This window comes from Euwallacea fornicatus, chromosome 15 (genome assembly GCF_040115645.1).
Source record: "Euwallacea fornicatus isolate EFF26 chromosome 15, ASM4011564v1, whole genome shotgun sequence".
Lineage (NCBI taxonomy): Eukaryota > Metazoa > Arthropoda > Insecta > Coleoptera > Curculionidae > Euwallacea > Euwallacea fornicatus.
The window spans coordinates 100,333-124,565 of NC_089555.1; the positions used below are offsets into that span (position 1 = coordinate 100,333).

The following is a 24,233-nucleotide window of genomic DNA, read 5'->3' on the forward strand; positions in this document are numbered from 1 at the left end:
TCCTTGTGCTGTAACACTAAAGAATGTTCTGAGATGTACTTCGGGCTCTATAAAATTGACATCGCCACTATATATATTTTAACTTTAAAAGTTTCACCTCTACCATTTTATTAGAGAATCTGAAGAACATTGATTAAAGAAAATTAGAAAAAACGCTATAAGAAACAGACTTGCCACAATAACTCATAAAAAAACAACTAAATAATAAAATTATGGTTTTTAAACGCCGACATGTTAAACAACATCTGACATTTCAGTGACACTGACAGCAATCAACGAAAGATTGTTGACTTCTATGAATTTTCTAATCTTCCGGAGAAAGTCCAAAGATGAGCAATTTCTAGAAGTAAAACCTTTGTTTAACCGCACAGACAAAGACTGAAATCATATCGCAAAAATGGGTAAGCGCTCACTTTTATATACCTATCAAATTCCTTATCTAATCTCAAGGTGTGGCTTATCTTTATTACGACCTGTTATTTATCTTCTAATCATTAATGATTAACTTTGGTATGCTTGCTGTTAATTAGTGCGAATAATGTAATCTGTTTAGTCACAACTTTATGTCTGTACTAGTGTGAAACGAAACCATGAGTAAAACATACTTTAAAGAAAATGTCCCCCTCAATTATATGGAGACAAATCTCGACATTGCCATGAGCCAGTCTCAGGAAAGCCTGCAATCTGTGCAGACTTATATGGAATCTGTCGGTGATGAAAGAGGTAATTGTGTGATTAGAAAGATGGAGCAGTCATTTCTTTATTTTATTACTTTTGATAAGGCAGTAGGTATAAGCAAATCAAAGGGTAATATAAAGGGCGCTTATTCCCATTGCATTGCCCCATTTAATACTTTCCAGGAACAAAGTTATTATTGACAAATATGTTTAAACACATAGCAGGATACTGGGTGATGGCAAGCTGTATTTTGAGAGAAATAAGACTACATATTCTTAATGGTTGGTTGTTTATAAAAGGTACCTTTAATGAGGGTTTTCTTAACTGAAAAATTTCCAATTAAGAATGTTTCATATTGTCAGTCTAGTCACGGTCAAGTCAAATATGGTAATATTAATTTCATATTGAATATTCAGAGTAGTGCACATGAGCTAATATAATATAATGTTGGACATTGTTTCAAAAGGCATATCATTGGGATTGGCAAACTGGGATAGTTACAAAGTTAGTTAAAATAAAGCAATGTTGCCCACATTTATGGTGAATAATGTCTTGCTTTAGAAACTAAAACCCCAGTCAGAAGGCTCTGGAAATATATATGAGATTTTTAGATTATAACTTCTTTAATTTAATATTCTAGTTTTGTCATCCATTTTCCTTGCAGGTTGCTGTGAAAAATGCCTCACTCGTATTCCATATGCCACCCTTATAGCCACTATAATGTGTGCTTTAGGAGTTATTATTTTCTGCGGTACTATGTTCCGTGGTGCCTCACTCTCAGTGCTGATGTTTAGTCAAGTTTTTAATATGCAACTATTCTGGTAAGTAAATATATCCAAATCAGTCTTTTTTATATTACATGCAAACCAATTTTAGGGTGGATGCAGTGAAAATGACTTTTGTTCTAATAGGAGCCTGTATGGGAGCTTTAGGGCTTATGATTCTTACTGTGGGTTTTCTTGCAACTGGAGCAACTAGACATAAAGTTTATAAAGGGTGGGGTTCCCGGGTGACTGGAAGACTCAGTTGTGCTATTGTGAGTTCTAAGAAAGTGTTGAGTTTAAGGGGGTCATTTTGATCATTTTGCAGTTCATGGGCATTACATATGTGCTTCAAATAGCCTGGCTTTTGATGTTTTGCTGCTTAGTAGTTGTAACTTTCTTATTTACAATATTCTGGAAAATGTGCGAAAATCCAAGAGTCGCATCAATGCAGGATCCCATTGATTTGACCCAGTTCTGTAAGATTGGAGACATTAGAATTCTGCTTTTTAATTTCCGGAAAATTCCATAGATTTCCTCTTCCCTGCTGGGACACGTCAAGAGCACATGAAAGTTGAAGGTGAGAGCAACGTCAAAGCTTTCTGCAAGGATTATGTTGAAAAAGTTGAAATTATGTTCATTTTGGCGACAGTTTCTGCGGTGCTGGTAATTCTCAGTCTTGTAAGTAAATATTTCAGTACTAAAAGAAATCAAAGTACTATTAGGACTATACTTAGGTCCACTATTTGATGTGTCTGGCTGCTAATTACGCGCATATAAGAAACCAAGAGAAATTTTTGCAGTTCCAAGATCTGCAAATGTTGAATGACGCCGATATGTTGTCGGCTAAGGATAGGTTCTAGGATACATCCCAGGAGATCCATATGCCTGAGTTGAAATGGAGTGATTTGTAAAATTGAAATTACCGATTTTCTGAGATTATTTATTTTTGGTTTTTGGGTTTAAAAGTATTTCTCCGGTGTTGGTTTAATGCAGGCGTATGTTTTTCCTGGGTACAATGGTAGAATTTATTTTTATAAATGGTTAGGGATCTTTTATAAGCTTTGAGATAAATGATTGTTAGAGCTGATAAACAGATCTTAATGCGACTATTTATATATTTTCCCCCATTTGAGTTGCGTGTTGTCCGTCCAATCATCAAATCTCCATTTGGCGTTCAGAAAACATTCCATAGTTTCATCCCCTCAAAACATATTTAATGTTAATGTTGGTACCTTGTTAGTATTATTTAATTAGTATTTTTTAAGCCCTAGATTAAGCATAATACTACGAAGGGTAGTGATGGCGATCTATTAAAAATCGATACTGCTATTTATCTCGAATCGCCATCTCTAACAGAGGGTGTCAGTTTTTCGGCCTCACCAACAGGATATTGGTTAATTAAAGAGATACGAGGTCAGTTAATGTTCTAAAAATTTACCTCGCATTTCATGTCTAAGAAACTTGATGCAATAGGAAAAAACTAAAAACGCTTTTAAAATGTACTCTAAAAAATGTTTCAGTTCCATCTTGCTAAAATGAGCCATTTTCAATTTATACGTAAAAATAAAACTTCAGTTTTTCATGGATTTTTAAGTAAGTATTGGCAACGTGACCAGTTTAAACGCTTATTTTTATTAAGCTTGAAATTGTGCAACTTTACCCTACTTTAACTTACTCCGTATCTATTAAGATAGCCAAGACCTCTATGGTGACTCGTGAAATGAACCCTAGATTTTTAAAATTTAATCATCCTAGTTGATAATATGAATATTTTTGTAAAATGATTTTGCTCATTAATATTTAAAGTGTTCAAAGCAGAAACTTTATGGCCTAAAACCTATTATGAGGGTTTTGTAATATTTTGGAATTACACTTTTTTACTTACCAAAAAACTTTTTTTTTTTTGGTGGGTGTGAGGGCGTTAGACGTTTTGAGTGCATTTTTGTTAAGGATCCGAAATACGAATGTTCATTAACACTCTGTGTAACAAAACTTACATCAAAACCAAAATATACCCTTTCACACTTTTGATATAAACAGTTAAAATCATCTCAATTCTACCTGAAATTTTTCGTCGAGAAACAATGACGTACATGACACTTTTACATTTAAAAATTAAGTGAAAAAGTGAGTACTCCGATTTCAGCGAGATTGAGTTCTGCAGTAGGCGATTTTTCGATCCAAAAAATATCAAAGGCTATACATAATGAAAATTTTTGACTCAAAAAATCGAAGTTGTCTGATTCGAGATTTGACCGCGGCATATCAATACTGTATCGTACGTCTACTGCGGAACTCCATCTCGCTGAAATCGAAGTACTCAATTTTTCACTTAATTTTTAGTGCAAAATTGTCATCTACGCCATTGGTTTTTTAAAGAAGAATATGAAATCAAAAATGAAAATTTTAATCCAGACATGTTGAGTTCGAAGCGCGCATGTGAGTTGTCATTTTTTAACGGGATGAATAATTGCAATTCCCGAAACTAAGTTAAAAAATCAGTTAAATTACATTCGCAGGTTAAGAGCTCAAAGTTTATTTGGCAACGTTGTTACGTCGACAACAAGTGTTTTGCTGGTAGCTCACCTTCTCAGCGTTCTAGTATTATCGCCCTCTGGCTTTTAGGGCTTCAAATAAATCAGGAGTCGCCTTTTCACAATTTTCTTTTGGTTGAACCATTTCCTAGATGGAGATAACTTGTTTTCGTGCACTATAGAAGTATGGAAAAAAGAAAACCACCATTCCAATGATTTTCATATTTTTATTAGAAATTCTTGGCAATAAAATGAAGCGACAGGAAATAATTTAACATCCGCACTATTCAGTTACGAGCAACTTTCAATAAAATTTAATGCCTATATATTTACAATAGTTTGTTTAAAGCAATTTTTCTACACCCGTGCGGTAAGTAAAACTTACCACACTGATTCAAGTACGGTACTCAACAGTCACGGTGTGCGGTAACTATCACAATTGCAATATTACTTTACCTCACACCATTTTATTTCGAAACTGATGTGGTTTTAAATAGTGTTATATAGTAAATAACGTTGTATAATAAATAAAGTGTTGCATGCCTGGTGTTTCTGCAAAGTGGTCCCCTCAGAATTTTAAGCAATTGTATGTAAAAAAAGCTGTGAACTTACGTTTAAAATAATCAAGATCGCTTTGGTTAAACCAGAAGTCGTAAATAACTGTCACACATGTCACAAATTAACAAATTGTGCAAGATTTTACAGAAACTCCCGGCATAATGCGTGTCGTAAATAGCTTATTACCGCCATCGGGTGATTGCCAACTTCGCTATATCGGTGTACGGTAATAATATACATATCGCGTTTACTATATAATGTACTGAAGAAAAAAATATTCTTTATTAATTACATGATTCGCGATGAAAACCAATTTACAAACGAATACTGGACAAATTAAAATAGGTATATGAACCCCGTTCGTCATTTATTCTCCACTTGTAGCATCCTCTGTATGTGATCATCAAGCATTTTAGCCAGTTGCTGTCTTTTAAAGCGAAGACTCTCTTTGATAATTAGCTTTACAATTTTCACTTGAGTCTCCACGTCACCCTTCAAAGTTTTAATGCTATCGAAGAGTTCCGTGAAATTTTTCCCGGGCTTCCGCACCAGGCGATTCAAATTCTTGCGAATTTCAAAATTTTGAGTATCAATTTCTTGCTTGGAGGCTTGTTTCTGTGGTTTAGGTTCCACTTTCTTGGAAACCTCTTTTTCCTTCTCCTTTTCTGCAAGATTGTTAGTGTTATTGGTTAAAATGAAAGTGTCGTTGTTGCTGTTATGGTTGTAACTTGTCTCCTTTAAAATCTGGGATATTTCTTTATTTGTGCTTTCCATGGAGGAAATGCTGTAGTAGTCGCTACTGAGAGAGTTGATCAAGGTGTCTGGCTGGGAATTTCCTAAATAGAAATTAGATAGAAAAGAGTCTAGTAAAGAGAAGTGGAGTGCAAAAACCTGCAGTGGAATAGCTGAAAGTGTTCCTCGTGGAGGGCATAGAGCTAGTAGACATGGAGTTGGCAGTAGAGAAGCTGACGTCAAATGATGGAAGCTCTAATGTTGGAGACGGAGAACGGGATCGTTCGCTGGAAGAGGGGCTATCGAGACCGTTCATCACTATGCTGGGAGATTCGTCGAAACTTGGAATATCTTTTTCAATGGCACTTGGCACTGGCATTGGCAACCGAACTAACCTGAAATATGGATAACTTGAAATTTGTTGAAACAAGAATTATTGTTTGCGAGCCTATGCCGCCACACCTCTTCCCCTTAATAAGTTAAGACGGACTATAAAATTTGCCTCATGACCAAAGGTACCGTACAGGATATCCAAAAAGCATGCGCAATACTTAAAAACGCGATTCCTTAGGTCTAATTAAGATGATTTTTTTAAAAATAACAAATCGCAACTGTTTTGGTTTTTGAGATATTAAATTAAAATCTTACACAGACCTGTCTTTTTGCTTCTAACACTTATCTGTGACAACTTTGACAACTCTGACAGTTTAGCAGTACGAAAAATCTAATCACCTTTTGGACCCCCCTGTATACTATGAAAAAGTACCCTATGAGTTTCCCGAGCAGCGTTATTAAATAATTTAGACTGCTTAGCCTGAATGAACTTGATGAACTTACCATGGAATAGGTGATGATTGAGGTGACAGAGGCGGACTAGGCAACGGCGTTTCTCCACCACTCGGCTTAATTATGTTAAAATTTTTGGGTAAAGGCCCCCGTTTCCGTTTAAAAGGTAACCTGGTGCCTATATCATTTGCGGGAGATGGCCTTTTATTGTTCCTTGTTGCTCCCGAGGGTGATCCGACTAAGTCAATATCCGCTTCATCAACCTATAAGGAAATCAATGAAGCACTGAAGAAACTTTGCAGTTAAACTTCTACCATCATTCTCTTGTCAATTTTAAAGGGGTTCCCGAACATGTGTTGTCTCACTGGCGCTGATTCAATTTCCCTGAGCTGCGGCGTTTGCTTCTTCAGATATTCCTGGTAATTTCCCATCTGCGAGATCGGCAAAGAGTGAGCACTGTCCAAGTCTTGGGATATCCAGTCTGGTTGCAGGAAATTGTTCCGCATTCGCACCACCTATAAAACCTTTGTAAATATAATTCCACACAATTTCATAAAACATTCAACCTGTTGTATCAACCTATTTCTGGGTATGTCGAAAGGATTCTTAAAGCTAACAGTCTGTCTCTCTTTGTCCAACGCGCTTGCAAATAAGTAGCCTTGTTCAAGGAGTTGGTCCCGTTGGGCTTGGAATTTGTCTTGCAACAGGGGATGACTTATCAGATCTTTTTTGAGAGTCACTGTTGGCAGCAAACGAATTTGTTCAGGCTGGTTGAGGTGCGATTTCAGACTGTTGGTCTGGAAAAGAAAAACCTCTCCATTAGCAATAGAGCTATTTATAAAATCAACAAAGCAACATGCTATGAGCTAATGTCTAAAAATATGAACTAACAACATTTGATTCATATAAAAAACATGTGCATTATTTGTTTATTGCATTTTTTTACGTATTTATTATTACGGAAATAATTGCTTCGATTCTTATAAAGTAAGAAATTCCTAATCCTGTTTGTTACGACTATACAGATTTCTAAATAAATTACTGCTCGAAAGCAACACTCACCGTGGCTTGTCTCTGTATTATCTCAGCGCACAGTTTATCATGCTCGAGCTTTGCCTGGTTCTTAACTCTCTTTAAATAGTTCTGCACAGAATAGCTCAAACAATTTTCCGTGTTCTCTGGTATGAGCGTCTGAGCTAAAGCTACTGGTGTCCCCATTCTAGTTAGTGCCCTTCTCAATGGACCGGCGTAGTAAGCGGGCAGTGTTCGAGTGTAGTTTTGAAAGGCTGTTCGCCATTCATTTGTAGGTTTCCATCGGTGAATCTATAACAAGATTATTATTGCTAAAATGCAATAAATTACATTGAACAGCAGACCTTAAACAATTCATCTAATAATGGAAGCAGCACTGGATAATTATAGGGCATCACGAATAAGTTCACGCAGTTCAGATTGGTACTAGCCTTTAAGTATCCAAACGGGTGGCCCACTTCCGAGTTTTTATAGCTATTGGCGACAAAAACCTGGAAGTTTACTATTCTTTAATAATTATTTCTTTCTAAAGGATTGAACTTGCCTGCCAACAAGTTTTTGGTTGCTTCCTGGACAAAACGTATTGGGTCAAAGGAGATGGCTCAAGTTCATATTTATCAAAGGGTAAATTCTCAATCACCAATGGTTCAGAGTTGGTGCAAGTAAACTTCACATTCGGATGGGCGGTTCTGGGCGGCAAGACGCTGGCAGTCACCTCAGGCCAAAAAGATTCAGGGATGGGCCAAAAACCTGACAATTGACTATTAAAATTTGTGAAAGTACTAGTGCTACGATCTTACCAACACAATAAGATTTGCTAGTTTTTGGTACATATATCATTTTGCGACAGTTATGCCATAGTGTAGCCTGGGGCATGTTGTTCCTTTCACCGTCCAACAAATCAATTTCGTCTTTGGCTTCTTCCTTGTCGTACTGCATAGGCGGGGGATCAGGGCCGATTTTTTCGAAATTTATTACTACCCCATTTTGGACCTAAATATTTAAATAACAACGCAATTCAAAGATAAATTATATCCAATAAACATACAGTGTAGGTTCATGGTTATTCTAGATGAATATTGCCTATGGAATAATTTTTTTAAGGCACCTTCCATGTATTTGAATTAACTCAAAAAGTGGTTACTTGCTCTCATGGACTTTATTAGTTTGGTATTTTAGATTGATCAAGTATTGAACTCCATCTACCGTTTTAACTACCAATCATTGAATAAGTAACTTAGGATTCCTTTTTCTCCCTTTAATAAATGCTACTCTCATTGTTAGGGTTGTGTATCATGTCTGTGGTTGATTACTTCACTACTTCGAAGAAACACCTTAGGATATAGATGGCAAATGTGTTGACAGCCTTAAAAGAGTTTTCAACTTAATCTGGTCTTAAGTATTAGTTTTAACTGGCGGAAATACTTCCTTGTAAGATATTGTTCAGAGTCTGGTCTAATCCTAAATATTTAAATATCTTTCATATATCCACTGGATGTAATGCTCGATATGATAGAATGGTCGAATGGTCTTACAATCCTGTTGTGTCCACTTGCTTTTATGGATATGCATGGCTTTATATTTATCCACTCCAAATTTAATTGATATATCTGATGATATTTTACCAACCATTACAGTTTTGTAATTGTATCTTAGTTGATCCAATGTTTAAAGTCATCCATATATGTGGGATTAATTAATGTATGTAACAATGGTCCACTTTTCATTTTACATCAGGCTTGCAGGTGATTTAAAGCATCTTGAAAACTATAAGAGCTAGAAAAATGGTTAAATCGGAAAAGTTGATTGGAATTTAACAGCCATTTAGATACTGTCATTGATTTGTCATATTTCTTATCATTTCAGAATACAGAAAAACAGCCATAAACTGATCTAGAATAATCAAGAACCAACTGAAGTCAACCTTAATAAACATACCTTCTGCACTAAACTATCTATACATTGGTTCAACATTCTATGAGATGTAATACAGTAAGATCTGCCACCTGTTACTTCACACATAGCATCTATAGGGCTGCTGTCGCTGGGGACTAAACCTGTATCCCTTTCAACAGCTGGAGTACCTACAGACCAAATTACCATTTCTTGCCATTAAAACAGTAAAACTCAACAAGTAATATTGATACATTACTTGTTAAATAATTACCTGCTAATCTAAGAACCAAGGCAAAAAGCCGTTGGTCCCACCGAAATGGTTCTCTAGTCATTTCTGATCCAGGAATTTGTGAGTGCATGGGAAGATTAAATTCCTCATGGACACCATTAACTGAGAATGAGTTCTATTAAATTATATATCTCAGTTATGTAAGAATTATACCTGTAGTTAACTTGCCCCCATCTGTTATTAAAACAATAACTGCAGTTTCTAAAAAAAAGGGACATCGCCCTTGACCATAAGTGTCAATTCCTGAAGTCATTCGATTAATATTGAGGACATCAAATGCTTGCTTAACTGCAACTCCCATAGTAGTCATGCTGTAGCATTGCAGATTTTTCAACTCATACATGAAAGTTGCAAGGTTCTCCTTCCATCCTTAGGAGGCAAGAGGAAAAAGTAAGCTTTAAACTGCATGTTTCAGGAAGCTGAAACATACCTGCTTTGATGTTATTTGGTGTATCCTCAAAAGTAAGTAGCATGTATCGGTCAATTCTGCTATCAATACTCCTCTGTCTAATCTTGACGAAAGTCTCCACTGCAGATTTGGCCACATCCAACAGAGTTGTACGGCCCCCAATGAAAGTTCTAAAAATTTGAAAAACTTTAAATTAGTGATAATCCGGGCCTGTTCAAGAGTGGTTTTGGACCAACCGGGGAGGGTATGTAGCCACTGCCAACCAAGCAGGAGGTAACCTAACCTCACTTTCATTGCCAAAATCCTATATACGTACCTTTGAAACATAGAAGCGGAGGTATCAATCAAAAATACAATTATCGTCATGTTGTGAGGCTCAAATGAAATTATTTATGCAAATATTACGAGAAACAGACAACATCTCTGTTCAATTTTACAATTCAAACTGGCAACAAAAAACTTGTCGTCCATAGTCGGTCCCAGTCGGTCTCAACCAAATGTCACACTCAAATATTGCGTTGTTGTCACATATCAACAAATGCCCACATATGTTAGCATGGAATTCTGCATTTAAATGACTAGTTAGCATTCCAAGGATGTTAAAAATAATTCATTTATAGGAGATATGAATGAAATATTTGAAATTCAGCATTTTCATGATGAATATCCAGGAATAGAACATATACGTTAACAAATTTCGTTAAAAGTTTTGGATCCACTAGCGCAATCTGGTGACAGTAAAGTGACGTAACGGATATTAATTCGGCAATACTCAGACAGATGTCTCAGAAAATTAGAAAATTAACTTCACTATTCACAATAGGTCTGTCTTTGTCAGATACTCTCAGATGTAATGCATTAAGGACAGATAAGTTTGATTGATTTTGGATGCGGGAAATTCAAAAGTTTTTTCTGTAAATATGATATAATTAGTTTATTACAATGATTATTAGATTTTATCCGTATAATAAAGAAAAATGTCCACACTTAATCTAGCAACTCTACTTCATTAGTCCACTAGACACAAGTATCCTCTAAATATACTCAGCAAACATAATCCAATAAGATAAATTGAGTACCGTGAAAAGCAATGGAAAAAACACCCTGGAAAATCTATCGATATTAATAGCATTATTCCTTGCTTTCTGAGCCGGTGTTATAGGGGGGTTAACAGGTAAGGGAGGGGGCGAAGCATTGCCAGGGGCCCCAGCCATAAGAAGAGGGTTATCAGGTTTAGGAGAAGATGCTTCGAACACAGAGGTGGATTTCCTTTTTTGAGGTGGAGCTGGAGGTTTCGGCAAGTCCGAATCTCCTAGAACGATGTTAACTAAGCAATACTCCATCAGGGCCATGAAAACGAACCTAAACCCATGTTACAATTGAAAAAAACCATGACACGTTCATTCACCATTCAATTAAAAATCCATAAACTTACATAGTACATGCAGACATAAAAGCGTCCACAGCTTTTAAATACGACACTGGTGGTAAAGCTGCTTGGCTTTTGGCGTGTTGAGTGGAGAGGGTGAGGAGTGACGTTACTCCCAATGTAACGCGAGCCGGTGCCGCCTCTGGTTTTATCCAGAAAGACACCCACTAAAAAGGACACAAAGGATATGTTTCAACGTTGTACAGAGTGTTCCGAAATTGGGCATAATATACTAGTTTGAGCGAAAAGTGATATAAAATTTAAGGCAAAAACTGAAATATAAACACCTTGCGCATTTCAATAACAAAGATGTGGAATGTAAGCTTTATAGCAAACTACTATTCTTTTTGCCTTCTAATCTCGGAACTACTTATATAGTTATCGTGGGACTTACAGACATAATGACGATTAGGCACGTTGGAATGTATGTGTGAAAAAGGTAGTATCCAAGACGTCTTTTTAGTTGAAAAATTACCTCCAGACATGTAAAGTTCCCTATAAAATTGATCCTCAAAAAATCATAGTTTCAAACTGAATTCTTACCAGTTGAATACACCTGCGTGCAATCAGCTGTGTGATTTTTAACCAAAGCCAATTGCGGCAGCTCGATATTCTCATCCACCACTAAGGGCACATCCGGATCCCATTGGAAAACCATATCATCAGTCGTATGAGACACTAATAAATTAAATACTCCAGAGGTATTATAATAAAATAAAAAATAATTTTCTACATACAACTTTCCATTTGAAGCTTGCATTCCTGCGTATCATGCGGATATATCATAAAGTTCATGGCGCAAGATAGCCTTAAGGTCAGCCTAAAAAGGGCCTTTCGTTATAACTAGAAGCAATACAAATTAATCTTTAACATACTTCACCATATAGAGTATGGTTTTATCCTTATAGAGCCACATGTAATGGTTGGGGATGGTCATAGTCTGAAAGGTGACACTTTTCGCATTCTTGAAAAACGAGTCAGGCCTCCACATATTCTTCAACCAGTCCACCTCCAACAACCTGTACTCTGTGGTCATATTTTCAGGCAGCCTCAATCTATGATCCTTCCAAGTTTGAGCAAAGAATATGTCTGCGGCATAGGTCATGGAATTCTCATCTATGCTGTCCAAGCCCATCACTGTGACGTGAAAGAATACTTTGGTGGGATTTCCATCTTTCTTCGGGGGCCTCATCTTGTCATATTTGCTGGGATCTTCCGGGAGGATGTCTCTTATTGTTAAACCAGTTCTAAACACACAAGCAGCTAGAGGGTAGCAAGTTCTCGGGTAATTACTTACGCGATTTCGTCCGAGTCATGATCAGACTTGTGGTCCGAATATTGCTCGTGGTAAAACTCTATAGGACAGAGGCTGAAATTCGCATATTGAATTCTTTATTAGAAAAAACCCTCAACCGCCCTCTTGACACAATAAAGGGCTTTGAAGGGAGTTCGAGCGTGCAATCAAGGTCAGCAGTTATTTGCATCTTTTCTCTTTTGAGTCGCATTGAATGCCTCATTACTAGATTTAAGGGAAGTGGAAGAGTTTAATGAGGTTGAGCTGTAAAACTAGAAGGATTTTTAATGAGGGGTGTGCTATTTTGAGGTGTCGAAAGGTGTTTTCAGTTGGGTATTGCTGTACTACAGGGGGTACTCACGAGATAGTGTCTCCAATGGCACTATAGCGCTCCAGAAGGAATATCAGCAATATTTGTAGTGCAGATTGTAGATGCCTCATTTCTTATTAGTTGCATTTAACAGCTAAACAACCATATTGAAAATACGGTCCGAAGAATTTGTGATTCGAAAAAGGCCTTAATGCCCTTTTTTAACTACGTGCAAACCTAGACAACACGAATGAGAAACTGACAATAAAGGAGAAAATAGAAAATTGCGGTAATACTTCATAAGTGCTGACTGCGGCTCTTTTCCGTGTTTCTTAAGCACGCGGGATTGGAGCTTTTTCGGTTCAAGTGATCCATAAAATTAATATTATAAAGGCTCGATTTTTAATGCGGGATTATTCGCTTAGAGTACATATAGAATTTATGATGATGCGATGGTCCCATGTCAAGTAACTCAGTGGTTACAGGGAAATGCAGAACAATATTCTGAGTAAACATAGTTGTTATGGGCAATTACTTATGTAACAAAGACTGATGATTTAAGGAAGTAAAAGAAATCAACGCGATGATTTGCATTTAGAGGAAAGCACAGCGCGATAATTTCTGCAATGAGGAATGCGATTAGCCACAGATATATTTAGTTTTTTACACATTGTTTAGCTGTTTAGTGCAGCGTGAGGAAATTACTTCCCGCCTCTAAAAAATTGTACATGGATGCAAACCAATATTTTTTACACACGAAGATAGCGTGTGAAAACAGGCAATTTTGAAATGCAGATAATCCATAAGTACACTAGGTACCTGTCTATAATAAGTTCGGTAAACATACGTTATGTAATAATTATGAAACGTGACAATGCCGAAAACACAACGTAGAACTAACGACAACAATATAAATTAGCGACTTCCCTATAACATGAGGTAGCTGAGATATTCATTAACCTCATCTGGGGCCCCGATTTATTTAAAAATTGGCCCTAATTTTTAAGGTGCGTACAGTGATCATTAATACACTAGACCGTTTAAAATCCTTGTAAATCAAGCAGAAAGTTATATAACTTCCTTTTCATACACTGAACCCTGTTGAGCCAAACGTACCCACCTATGTTGTACGGAAACCCTCAATTAATTTCCAAAAATTGATGGTTTCTAGTACGTACACGTGGGACTGGCATTGAACGAAAATCGCGATTAAACCGTGATGAAAACCAGTGCTACAAAGGTATAATTTTTTATTTATTAATGGGATTATTAGATAAGATGATCTTTAAACTTTCTGTACACTACCGATCTTTCATGATAACACATATAGAGGACCAAAAGTTTCACATAAATTCGTTTAAAATTGTAAGAAATATTTTTCATGAAAATGTGGGAACACGTTAAATATTGTTTTTAGTTATGTAGTAGATAAATGGACTTTTTAATTTTTTTTCTTACGGAACTCCATGTGTATTATAACATTTTTAATTTTTTGAGAAATTCTGAAAAAATTTCATCTAACATATTTATGTCAAAATTCAACAGTTACTGACACAGTTGTGCAATATGGCAATCAGAGAGGCCTACTAGATCGCTTGATGTTACCCCCATTGACTTTTTATGGGACTTTCTGAAATATAGGGTGTATTTAAGTAACAATAAATAAATAATGTTAAAGGAGAGGTAAAAAATAAAATTGCTGAAGAAGGTCAACAATAACTCCTCAAATGATTAAAAACGGTCTTGAGAAATTTGAATTGCTGTTTGCCCACCGTCAGGAAATCAACAGGGCACTATTCGACTATTTAATACATTAAATTATACTAGTTTATATTGTTATTTAAGTATTAATCGGTATTTCTAATTTTAGGTGGTTTTTTGAAAACTATTAAATTTAGATATGGGCACATTACATGAACTATGTTCACAATTTCTCAAAAAACTCAAAACTATCATAATATACATAGGGTTCAATAAGAAAAAATGAAAAAGTATATTTATCTAGTACATGGGTAACCCAATACACATATCTGTTTCATCAAAAAATGTACAATTAAAAACAATACTTGACGTGTTCCAGCAATTTCATGAAAAATATTTCGTTCAAATTTTAGTGAATTTATCTAGGATTTTTTACCCTCTATGTATAATTTGGATTTTTGAAACAAAAAGATACTTATTATCGTATTTTATTACCCGATAACAATCCAACTCGAAATTCGAAACAAATAAACTTTTCTTTTCGATGGTATTTTACTTGGTCCGGGCTAATGCTGTAAGTACATCTATCCATAACATAATGAAGATAATATCCAGATGTATAACCTTCTAAAAAGCTTTCTTCAGAACATAACTTCATCGGAACATTCCAGTACAGTTTAATCTAAAATTTGATCAAGATTAATCTTTATAAGCCGATTTTCAGGAATTTTAATTGATCCCTGAAGTTACCCAGCCAGTCCTATTAATTAATAGGAATCAATATGATTCATATTATCATTAAAAAAAACTCCTTATTTGTAGCTTGCATTCATACGAAAAGGAAACGAAAATGGAACATAGATTGGCATGTTTCAAATAGCAAAAAGGTACCCTCAATTAAATCAAAACTCCTCATTTGTGAAGCTGTCTAAATAATGTTCACCACATTGTCAAGATAAGCACGTTTCTTTTTTTTTAAAGCATTTTGCAATTATGAATGAGCATATACCGTCAGTAGCTCATAAGAGAAAGTGCGCCAGCTTCTGTATCAATAAAAAAAATTCATTTGATAGGTGTATTATTAACAATTTCTGGTTATGAAAAAAAGTAATTATAGATGAATGGTTATGGTGCTGTGTCTGCAACTCCCCCAAAATACGAGTGGGGGATTAAAATAAAGGGCAATGGTTCACAATTATTTGAAAACTTGGAGAAGGTTTATCAGGGGTGAGCTAGCAATACAGATTTCTGTTGTTATTTAGGGTAATATTGGTCGATCATGTTTATTTCTTAGTAGACAACAAAACGGATGCATTAGTGACTGTATACGATTTCGCCCAGAGTGTAAGAACCGAAGCCAAAAGGACAATTTCCTGAGTTTTCCGTATTTATACAAATGGTTAAATATTGTATACCTAATTTCAGTATGGAACGACAAGTTATTTGATTCTTCGTGGAAACACCCTCAACTGATGTTGAAGCGAAGCTTCTTTTATGATGGCATTGACATAGTTTCTTTGTCATTAAATAAGAATACGAAGCCAATATTATTGGACTTTATTCTTCACGAATATACAGCAAATGCTATTTTATTTTAGGGTTTAAAAGTACTTGGGAGATTTAGTCTGTGTCCGCATTTTTTAAACAAACTTGTAATCCATTGCCATTGGCCAGAGCTCTATTTAATATAATAATATACAATGTGTTTTTGTCAAACTGAAACTGTCATTCAAAAAATTGGAAGAGAACATACTAAATCGTCTATAATTCGTTTTGGTCTGTATGTTGCCAACTATATTAACCACAGTTACTAGTTTCCCTTGGTAGCCGAGTTACGAAATGAAACCACTTGCTTTCATTATATTATACAATTTTTTCCAGCATTAAACTTATTTAGTAGCCGGTTTTGGTTGACAAAATTGTCAGTTTATTTGTCAAACTAAAAAAAAGATAAATCGATTCCGAAACCGTAAAAGAAATTTAAAATTAATTAATAAGTAATTGAGAAAAGTAAGAACTTCAAAACTTGAAGAAATCACTGAAATAACTCTTTAAACGGACTAGTTTTGGAATATGGATTTTAATCAGATTAATTTGAAACATAGTTTACTTATGAAGTCTGATCATTTTTGCTGTAGACTGTAATTGACTAAAAGGCAACATTTGCGACCCAACAATTAGTGATTCCCAGCAAGTCCACACGGGATTGAGTCATGGAATAATAGTCATGATTAGATGTGAATAACTTAGACAATGGCGCGCAAAATTATATACCACGAAAACCAGTAATAAAAAGGTATAATTTCCTTTTAATTAATCGCAGATAAGCTGACCTTCAAACTCATATGCATTGACTTCTAAACCTATATAATCCGTCTCTTTCAAACCAAACATCAATTGTGTTACTGCTGCCAAAAGCTATTCTTCCATAAAACATCTTTTTGAAAACTAATAAAAAATGAAAAGTTTCATTTTGTTTATGTGTAGTCTGGTATGTGCAAATGCGGTAAGTATCTTTTAGTACCTACTTAAATTTGCCGGGAGAACTATTCTTTTAGTTTTCTCCCTTAAAACATTTTTTTTAGCTTGATCAAGCTCTTATCGACGAAAAAAAAGCAATGGTAATGGAATATGGACTGGAATGTGTCGAATCCGAGAAAGCAACCACAGGTAAAAAATGTGAACACCTAAAATCGAGTCAACTTTAACAGGATTATCCACCAGTTTGTTAAGATTATATTTTTATTATTTTTTAGAGGATATTATTGCTATGAAGGAACATAAACCTCCAGTAACACACGAAGGGAGATGCGTTATTTTTTGCGTCAGCAAGAAGTTGAATATGGTAAGTAAACTGGCTCTCATTTCGTTTTTTTTTGTCGTTCAGTTGTCATTTTCGGTACTTATATGTTTATTTCAATTTCAAAAATGTGGGACGATGTTCCAGTAATTTTTAGATTAGTTAGAAAATGATTACTTCTTTGTTTTTGATTTGATTTGTCATAATTTAAATATTCACTAGTATGTTGTATATGACGTCCTCTGTAAATGTAACGAAAATTTTAACAAATATTATATGGCACTACAAAAAATCCCAAAATATTAAATTACATGGTTGTATCTTAATATTTGCGTGAACTATATATATATATTTTTAAAATCAAGTTTGCCATCCTAACTGAGCCGTTTTCAATATATATTTATATAACATTTTTATCTTAACAAAAAATCTTTTATCGACTGTTAGTTCTATTACTATAAACTGGAACACCCTGTATATAGGCATATAATTTAAATATCAGATGAACGATGATGGTACAATCTCTCCAGCTCCACCCAAAACCGAGTGGCTGGATAAGGTAAAAGTCAACGATCCCGAAGTGTTTGGAAACATGGAAAAGGTGCATCAAGCCTGCGTTGGCGGTAGGTACAATGTAGTTGCCTTTAAGGGAAATTTTTAAAGAAGTTTTTTCACAGTTGAACACAAAGGAGACGGTTGCGATACAGCCTATGAATTCGTGAATTGCATGAAGACTGAGTCACAAAAGGTAATTTTGAGTTCAATTTAATTTAAATGTATTTGCTTCAATATGTTTTTGATTTCAGTATGGAATTGACAAGCTCTTTAGCTCATCTCAATAATGATAGCTGGAAAAAATTAACATACTTATATCCATCATTGTTAGCGGCTAGATCCTTTATAATTGGAAGAAAATTGTTTTGTTTATACGATTGACTATTGAATAAAACGAATTGTTAAAATATTTTTACATCACATTTTTTGTTACGAAATAGACTGGTAACATATTCAATGTCTTGGATACTAAAAACATACCGAACTTATAATGTTCGCAATCTCCATTGGGATGCTATTATTTAATAACATGCAGACAGATCCCCGATGAGAGATACGGGAAACCTTAATCCTTAGGTTATATATAAGAAGATAATTTTTAAATTTACCCAAATAATAAAGAACCATAAATATCGTTAAAACGGGCTAAACATACTTTATCGTACATCCTCTTCCCTACCTTTATTAGATCAACAAACATAAATGAGAGTGGCGGAACAAATCTGGAAGAATTAGTCAATGTCCGCACCTTTCTGTATAATCGAAGTGCATTTCCATTCGTAGCAGCCCTTTCGAATAGTAACGAAACTTGCCGAGCTCGTATCTTCGTCAGAAAAATATAAATTCGACTAAGAATTTTTATCGGTTCCCATTGCTGATAATAAAATTAAGTTTAAATCCCAAACACATTTAGGATAGTGAAGGGGGTGTTCAAAATTGATTTTTCGTGGGAGGTAAATTCCATCCTTTACCCATCCAGCTAACCCAATTTAAAACAAAAATGGGTTTGTTTTTTTATTTTTCTGCCTTTAATTCGAGAATGTATTTACATCGATTTGAACTCTGTTTACATTGAGCGAACTGTGTTTTCATTCATTTTAAAATTCAAAATTGACGGGATTCCTTTAAAAAAAAACGTCCTTTTGGGCAATAAAAGATATTTTTAATATGATATAATTAATAGGTGCAGACTTGTAATAGACTGTAAATTTGTACATGAAAATTAGGCTATCTGCAATGAATCAAACATATAGTTATTGTCGCTTTGCAAACTTGGAAGAAAGAAATTCCATGGGTCACTAGAGTAATTGTCTTAAAAAATACACGAAATCGATCACCTCAACGTGCTATATGAGATTGCTCAAATTACGTTGCATTATCACTTTGATGCCAGTTTTCGTAAATTTGAAGCTTTTACTAAGCTGCTAATTCGAATAAATTTAGCATAAAATATTTTACTATCAATCGATTTAAAATGGTTCAGTTGCAAAACACTCGTTAATGTAAAACGGAAGTTAAACTTTAAAACCGAATTAGAAAAACTTGCAAATAAGTCTGCAACTAATAAATTAAAATCGAATAAGTTACGCTTAAATGCCCAACTTCAGATACAAAATTCTATAATTTATATGCAATTAATTATGTCCTGATTTACCTAATTTTTTAAAAAGATATATAAAGAAGGAGAGCTCTCTTCTCGGCATTTTATTTCTATGTCCAAGCAAACAACAGAAATTTTGTAAGAAATGAAGCTCGCGGTGATAGCATTTATGCTGCTATGCCTTAACGTCTATGTTCACGCAGTAAGTACTCACTTAAGTGTAACGTTTTTCTAAAAAATTCATTGATTCAGCTTAGTGAAGCATTGGTTGAAGAACTAGTGGAAAAAATGAAGTTGTATGGCCTAGAGTGTGTCGAAGCTGAAAAAGTTTCACCAGGTACTTTGTGATAAAGCTAAAAAGCAATATTTACTAATAAAAGTTGTAACTAATTCACAGAGGATTTGACAGCTCTCATGCAGAGAAAGATACCAAAAACCCACGAGGGCAAATGTGCTATCTTCTGTACTGCTAAGAAGCTAAATATTGTAGGTAAATCTGTAATTCAAATACGGATTATAATTTCTCTTTGATAGATACGCGATGACGGATCTTTTGGAGAAGGCGATGTGGAGTGGTTGGCTAAAGCTAAAATTGATGATCCGAATGTATATAATAAAATTCTAGAAACTCATGGCAAATGTAAAACAAATAGTAAGTATACTTATCATCTTGGAGATATTTCAGAGAGTGATAGTACTTTGTAAAACAATAGAAATACTAATAGACCCATGGTCAAGAGCGCTCAATTTTTTATATAAAAGGAGATAAAGTTTAATTGTTTTCTCACATCCTGTGCTTTTCTTACGCATGCCCCGAGTTAAATTTTTGAAAATGCAAAATGTCCAAAATCAAAACAAAATTATTAAAATGGCTAAAGCTCAGCTATGGCGTCGTAAACTACAGACCTAAACATGTAGTCTGGATATTCTTAATTTGTATCGAAAGATATTTTTAAAACTTCTACAAAAACAGTCAAACACGTGAAAATACTGCAAGAAATCAAAAAGCTAAAGAACTGCAGGAGAAATTTAAATTTGGTGTTAGAATGCATGGAGGACATTTCAAAAAAAGATGCAAAACTACCGACGATTTTGACATTTTGTTGTACAGGGTTTAAAAAAAAATAAATGTATAAACTTTTAAAATTTAACCTGCGCACACGTTAAAAGAATGTGTGAAGCTTTCCCAAGCTATATATTGAAAATGATGTATTTATGACTATGGGTCTATTAGCATTGTTTAAATTATTTTGCAGAGTACTATTCCCAGAAATATTTCTATGATATTTTACTTCGTGTCTTACTATATCTCCTCTGAACACACTCAATATATCACATCATTAGGTGTTTTTGTGAAACAGTTTGTCCATTTTGATACATTAAAAAAAAAACGCGTTTGCTGCCGTTTTGTATTCAAATACCATTGCAAAAGAAATTTTATACTGTTTCCGAATATGTAAAAATATCAAGAACCTCACATTTAAAATATTGAAGTTCCGGTCACTACCAGTATAACCAGAAGTAGATAAATAACTGTTACATATATTAAAACATTAAATGTTGGCAGCATATTGCTTGACAAAAAAATTCAAATTTTTATATCAAAAATTGTGCAAAAAAGTGGAACCACTTTGAAGAAACGACCAATACTTCTTGAGTAGTCTCCAGTTCTGTTACGCTTTAAATTGTAATTCTATTATAGCTGCAGATAATGAGGACCTATGCGAAAAAGCTACTCGCTTCACTTTTTGCGTATTTATTGAATCCAAGAAGGTAAAAATCTTCTCATATTTATTACACTTTGTTATATTACCCTTTCTTTAGAATGGGTTGAACAAATACCTTCCAAATTAAGTATACCACGGCAGAGGAAAGGGATAACAATGTTAGGACTAGGAGACTAAATATTACCAATATTATATATAAACATAGGAAACATTAAAAATACTTTGTGTCGTTTTATTTGAAAAATTCCTATACATGCCGCAATAACAATTACCTTCACGTCTACTTTCTTATAAGCGGCACCACAATCGTTGGCTTTTCCTGATAATCCTACCATTTAAATTAAGAGCTGCACACATTAACGTCGGTATTGGTAAAAACCCAGAATATTATAGACATGGGATCAATTTCCATGATATCCTGCCTATGTACTACGTTCGGTTGAAATGTTGGTAGATCCATATTGCTATCAAGCTCTAATAGCTTCCCATTCAATTGCACGAATCTAAAGTCTTCAGTTGTAGACAAACAACAGTGGTATTTGCTATTTACCTTACTGGGAAAATAGGGTGTCATTAGCTTTTAGGGAATAGGAATATATTTCTGAGCCAGAGTGCAATTCTTTTACCTGCACTAAACCTTTGTAATCATTGATGTTTACCCCAAAAACTAATACATGTACAAACACGTTCAAATTTTTAATTATTAAGAGGGCAGTTATTAAAATTTACCTACAACTGTAGCCCCATCTTTCCAAAGTTCATTATATTTGGCACAATGGGCATAAAGCCGAATTTTGGCATTTCCTTCACTTTTTGTGGTAATCACTTTCCTCCCAACTAACTTCTTATACAAGACGCTCAACCACCAGTCCTAAATACACACCATTTCAAAAGATGTGTCAACATAGTAAAACGACTTACAGGGTTAGGGTAATATGTGTTGTTTATGAGAGCATAATCTCCCTTGAAAATACTTTGCCTGACGACTACATCAATAGCCATTTTGGCACTAAGACCTAACTTGTCTATCCAAAGAAAACTGCCCAGAAACCGGTCTGACATATCGGGAGCCCCTCCATGCCAAGCAGTGGCAGTTTCACCTATAAAAATGTCTCTAATTCTGCGAAAACTATTAAGCATATTTGGCGTTTTCACCCAGCCAAATAGGCTTATCAAAATCTTCAATTAAGCTAGTCACGCTTTTTACTGCATTAATGCATGACTCTAGATAATCAAAGTTCTCTGGATCTATGAACTCCTCCCAGGTGACATTAACACCGCTAAAGTAATATCTAAAAATATGCTTAAATAATACATTTTTTGATTAAATAAGCAGCTTACTGGTGAAACGTCATAGCGGTAATAGCTTTATATCCAGCTTCTAAAAATTTCAGCAAATACTCCTCAATATATTTAGTTGATAATCTCGTAACTGAAGGGCCGATTAAACTAGAATTTGTATAGAGTGGATACGTGTTTAGTAGCTCTCTTAAAAAAATATAGTCAGTCCCTAGCTGTGAGGCATTTACCAAAGCATTGAACTTTTTTGGATAAGAGTTGGGTTCTAAAAACTAGATAAAATGAGGAATACATGAACAATATTGAAATTTGGATTATTACCTAATAATAATATGCCAATACCCACCATTGCCTAATTCCCAGTTTACAGAAAAGTTGTTCTCTTGAGAGAATTCCAACATTTCCCTGGCATTCTCAGAACACCAAGTGCCATTGTCATATCTTAGCAGGGAATTTAAATCATAAATAATAGTGACATTAGCTTCTTTGCTTAAGTGGTACAATTTTGTCCAGTCTGAGGCTAAGGATTATTATTCATTTGATTTCTCTTGCAAACAATTAAATTCCTTACCTGTTAAAACATAGGCATCACTTGTGTTCTCTATCAGTGAGTCTTCAGTTTTAGAAAACACAATTTGATCTGCTTGATTCCCTCCCACTCTCAGATAAGCAGGTGAAAGATGTTTTATCATTTTAATAAGATTTATGTCACTAGAATAGTATTTCTTAAAAAATTATAAATCTAACTTAATCACAACCATACCTCATATTGAAATGTCTGAACCCATCTGTGATGATTGTGCTATCCAACCCCAAACTCAAATAATACTCATTGACCACATAAGAAGCTTCGTCTTGGGTGTCTATATAAATTGTATAGTATTCAGCATTACTCATATGAACTCTGAGGAATATGGCTATCCCAACTAAAGGCACTAAGCACAATATGGTGAGATATAAACATGATATTGCTCCTCCTTGTCTAATTTGTTTCACTGTGAAATAAATCAATATTTTAGCTTTTCAGAGATGTTCAATGTGTATGTAGTAGTGAATTCAAGTGAGATTTGTTTCAATTGGTAAAATAATATTTTATTATATATATATATATATTTGCATTAATATTAGTTCGTTATTAGTTCACTTATTCCTGTTTACAACCATTTTTAATTCAAATAAACAATTGTATGACTCTGAATTCTTTTATTTCATGAACAATTTGTCATTTCTTTCTAAAAAAAATCAGGAAAGTAATCTAAATGTTAAGTAATTATGATGCCATAAATGACCATTTCTAGGCAAATTCAAAATAGTGGAATATTGCTACATTCTAGAGTAGAATATAATAAATGACAAAAGTAGAAAGAAGTTAGGAAATACAATCTCTACGAGAGAACAATAATCTTGCTGGATGTTATAAATCGATAGGTCTATAATAGGAGGCTAAAGAAGTCAGTAATGGAAGGATGTATATTAGTAGAACAATTTCAGTGTTTTTAAGGACATAGACACATAAATTTATATTAATTGGCTTTTCCAGTTTTAAAAACTTAACCCCTAAGCGTTAATTAATAAGAAAAATAAATGGTAATCTATTAAATTGATTAATCTGATAACTTTACCTTTGGTTTTAACGTAAGTCCCAACTTGACTTAACATTCTACACGTCGCACAATGCAATTTCAAAATGCGTTGAGTTTCACCAATTTTCATTTATATCGATTGACATGCGGGTTAAGTGCATCAATAAGAATCTCCGTAGTTCTGCTGAGATAAGATATTTTCAATTGTTCGTCGATTTCTTGATTTCAATGAATAAATTCTGATAATACATAGAAAA

At 34.4% G+C, this 24,233-nt stretch overlaps 6 protein-coding genes across 10 annotated transcripts; 3 read left to right on the forward strand and 3 right to left on the reverse strand.

The window, feature by feature from the left end:
* The first annotated feature begins 250 nt into the window (after positions 1 to 250).
* Positions 251 to 3,335, forward strand: M6 (neuronal membrane glycoprotein M6). Of its 3 annotated transcripts, none has more exons than XM_066290256.1 (7): positions 262 to 401; positions 611 to 723; positions 1,343 to 1,499; positions 1,555 to 1,714; positions 1,768 to 1,918; positions 1,972 to 2,120; positions 2,177 to 3,335. In XM_066290256.1, exons 2-7 carry the CDS (start codon positions 633 to 635, stop codon positions 2,300 to 2,302), a joined length of 834 nt encoding a protein of 277 aa, XP_066146353.1. In that variant the 5' UTR covers positions 262 to 401; positions 611 to 632; the 3' UTR covers positions 2,303 to 3,335. The 3 variants fall into 3 exon arrangements, with proteins under 3 accessions (XP_066146355.1, XP_066146353.1, XP_066146352.1); XM_066290255.1 differs by having other exon boundaries at positions 265 to 401; positions 577 to 723; XM_066290258.1 differs by lacking the exon at positions 611 to 723 and having other exon boundaries at positions 251 to 401.
* An 854-nt stretch (positions 3,336 to 4,189) lies between these two features.
* IntS6 (integrator complex subunit 6) lies at positions 4,190 to 10,180 on the reverse strand. The gene is made up of 14 exons (XM_066290318.1): positions 9,995 to 10,180; positions 9,700 to 9,848; positions 9,423 to 9,638; positions 9,252 to 9,371; positions 9,023 to 9,168; positions 7,885 to 8,077; positions 7,629 to 7,834; positions 7,429 to 7,575; positions 7,115 to 7,375; positions 6,619 to 6,849; positions 6,367 to 6,567; positions 6,104 to 6,315; positions 5,426 to 5,661; positions 4,190 to 5,370 (listed from the first exon to the last, which is right to left on the reverse strand). Exons 1-14 carry the CDS (start codon positions 10,042 to 10,044, stop codon positions 4,898 to 4,900), a joined length of 2,841 nt encoding a protein of 946 aa, XP_066146415.1. The 5' UTR covers positions 10,045 to 10,180; the 3' UTR covers positions 4,190 to 4,897.
* A 425-nt stretch (positions 10,181 to 10,605) lies between these two features.
* On the reverse strand, positions 10,606 to 16,626 carry ort (ora transientless). Of its 3 annotated transcripts, none has more exons than XM_066290735.1 (8): positions 12,763 to 16,626; positions 12,405 to 12,476; positions 11,983 to 12,354; positions 11,845 to 11,927; positions 11,651 to 11,785; positions 11,502 to 11,602; positions 11,114 to 11,274; positions 10,606 to 11,040 (listed from the first exon to the last, which is right to left on the reverse strand). In XM_066290735.1, exons 1-8 carry the CDS (start codon positions 12,840 to 12,842, stop codon positions 10,713 to 10,715), a joined length of 1,332 nt encoding a protein of 443 aa, XP_066146832.1. In that variant the 5' UTR covers positions 12,843 to 16,626; the 3' UTR covers positions 10,606 to 10,712. The 3 variants fall into 3 exon arrangements, with proteins under 3 accessions (XP_066146832.1, XP_066146833.1, XP_066146835.1); XM_066290738.1 differs by having other exon boundaries at positions 10,783 to 10,990; XM_066290736.1 differs by lacking the exon at positions 12,405 to 12,476.
* Positions 16,627 to 16,763: 137 nt separating this feature from the next.
* Positions 16,764 to 18,176, forward strand: LOC136343792 (general odorant-binding protein 19d-like). The gene is made up of 6 exons (XM_066290748.1): positions 16,764 to 16,918; positions 16,998 to 17,082; positions 17,169 to 17,257; positions 17,715 to 17,835; positions 17,890 to 17,960; positions 18,019 to 18,176. The coding sequence occupies exons 1-6, from the start codon at positions 16,871 to 16,873 to the stop codon at positions 18,052 to 18,054; spliced, it is 450 nt and encodes a 149-aa protein (XP_066146845.1). The 5' UTR covers positions 16,764 to 16,870; the 3' UTR covers positions 18,055 to 18,176.
* A 1,234-nt stretch (positions 18,177 to 19,410) lies between these two features.
* Positions 19,411 to 21,314, forward strand: LOC136343793 (uncharacterized). Its single transcript, XM_066290749.1, has 6 exons — positions 19,411 to 19,569; positions 19,620 to 19,704; positions 19,765 to 19,853; positions 19,902 to 20,019; positions 21,070 to 21,140; positions 21,192 to 21,314. Exons 1-6 carry the CDS (start codon positions 19,513 to 19,515, stop codon positions 21,219 to 21,221), a joined length of 450 nt encoding a protein of 149 aa, XP_066146846.1. The 5' UTR covers positions 19,411 to 19,512; the 3' UTR covers positions 21,222 to 21,314.
* Positions 21,313 to 24,152, reverse strand: LOC136343781 (heparanase-like). Its single transcript, XM_066290724.1, has 10 exons — positions 24,016 to 24,152; positions 23,157 to 23,388; positions 22,965 to 23,104; positions 22,740 to 22,913; positions 22,436 to 22,658; positions 22,250 to 22,386; positions 22,016 to 22,194; positions 21,824 to 21,965; positions 21,650 to 21,761; positions 21,313 to 21,597 (listed from the first exon to the last, which is right to left on the reverse strand). The coding sequence occupies exons 1-10, from the start codon at positions 24,104 to 24,106 to the stop codon at positions 21,435 to 21,437; spliced, it is 1,593 nt and encodes a 530-aa protein (XP_066146821.1). The 5' UTR covers positions 24,107 to 24,152; the 3' UTR covers positions 21,313 to 21,434.
* Positions 24,153 to 24,233: the final 81 nt, after the last annotated feature.

Bases quoted from the DNA above. Each gene is read 5' to 3' on its own strand.
- M6 (XM_066290255.1), top strand. From the start codon at position 591: ATGAGTAAAACATACTTTAAAGAAAATGTCCCCCTCAATTATATGGAG. The intron at 724-1,342 runs GTAATTGTGTGA...TTTTCCTTGCAG, and splicing joins ATCTGTCGGTGATGAAAGAG to GTTGCTGTGAAAAATGCCTC. The intron at 1,500-1,554 runs GTAAGTAAATAT...AACCAATTTTAG, and splicing joins TTTAATATGCAACTATTCTG to GGTGGATGCAGTGAAAATGA.
- IntS6 (XM_066290318.1), bottom strand. From the start codon at position 10,044: ATGACGATAATTGTATTTTTGATTGATACCTCCGCTTCTATGTTTCAA. The intron at 9,639-9,699 runs GTATGTTTCAGC...TTGCCTCCTAAG, and splicing joins ACCAAATAACATCAAAGCAG to GATGGAAGGAGAACCTTGCA. The intron at 8,078-9,022 runs GTATGTTTATTA...TTAAATATTTAG, and splicing joins TAGATAGTTTAGTGCAGAAG to GTCCAAAATGGGGTAGTAAT.
- ort (XM_066290735.1), bottom strand. From the start codon at position 12,842: ATGAGGCATCTACAATCTGCACTACAAATATTGCTGATATTCCTTCTG. The intron at 11,928-11,982 runs GTATGTTAAAGA...GGCCCTTTTTAG, and splicing joins ACCATACTCTATATGGTGAA to GCTGACCTTAAGGCTATCTT. The intron at 11,041-11,113 runs GTAAGTTTATGG...ACATGGGTTTAG, and splicing joins TTTATGTCTGCATGTACTAT to GTTCGTTTTCATGGCCCTGA.
- LOC136343792 (XM_066290748.1), top strand. From the start codon at position 16,871: ATGAAAAGTTTCATTTTGTTTATGTGTAGTCTGGTATGTGCAAATGCG. The intron at 16,919-16,997 runs GTAAGTATCTTT...CATTTTTTTTAG, and splicing joins GTCTGGTATGTGCAAATGCG to CTTGATCAAGCTCTTATCGA. The intron at 17,258-17,714 runs GTAAGTAAACTG...TTTAAATATCAG, and splicing joins TCAGCAAGAAGTTGAATATG to ATGAACGATGATGGTACAAT.
- LOC136343793 (XM_066290749.1), top strand. From the start codon at position 19,513: ATGAAGCTCGCGGTGATAGCATTTATGCTGCTATGCCTTAACGTCTAT. The intron at 20,020-21,069 runs GTAAGTATACTT...ATTCTATTATAG, and splicing joins TGGCAAATGTAAAACAAATA to CTGCAGATAATGAGGACCTA. The intron at 21,141-21,191 runs GTAAAAATCTTC...CCCTTTCTTTAG, and splicing joins TATTTATTGAATCCAAGAAG to AATGGGTTGAACAAATACCT.
- LOC136343781 (XM_066290724.1), bottom strand. From the start codon at position 24,106: ATGAAAATTGGTGAAACTCAACGCATTTTGAAATTGCATTGTGCGACG. The intron at 21,966-22,015 runs GTAAGTCGTTTT...GTGTGTATTTAG, and splicing joins ACACATATTACCCTAACCCT to GACTGGTGGTTGAGCGTCTT. The intron at 21,762-21,823 runs GTAAATTTTAAT...TACATGTATTAG, and splicing joins AGATGGGGCTACAGTTGTAG to TTTTTGGGGTAAACATCAAT.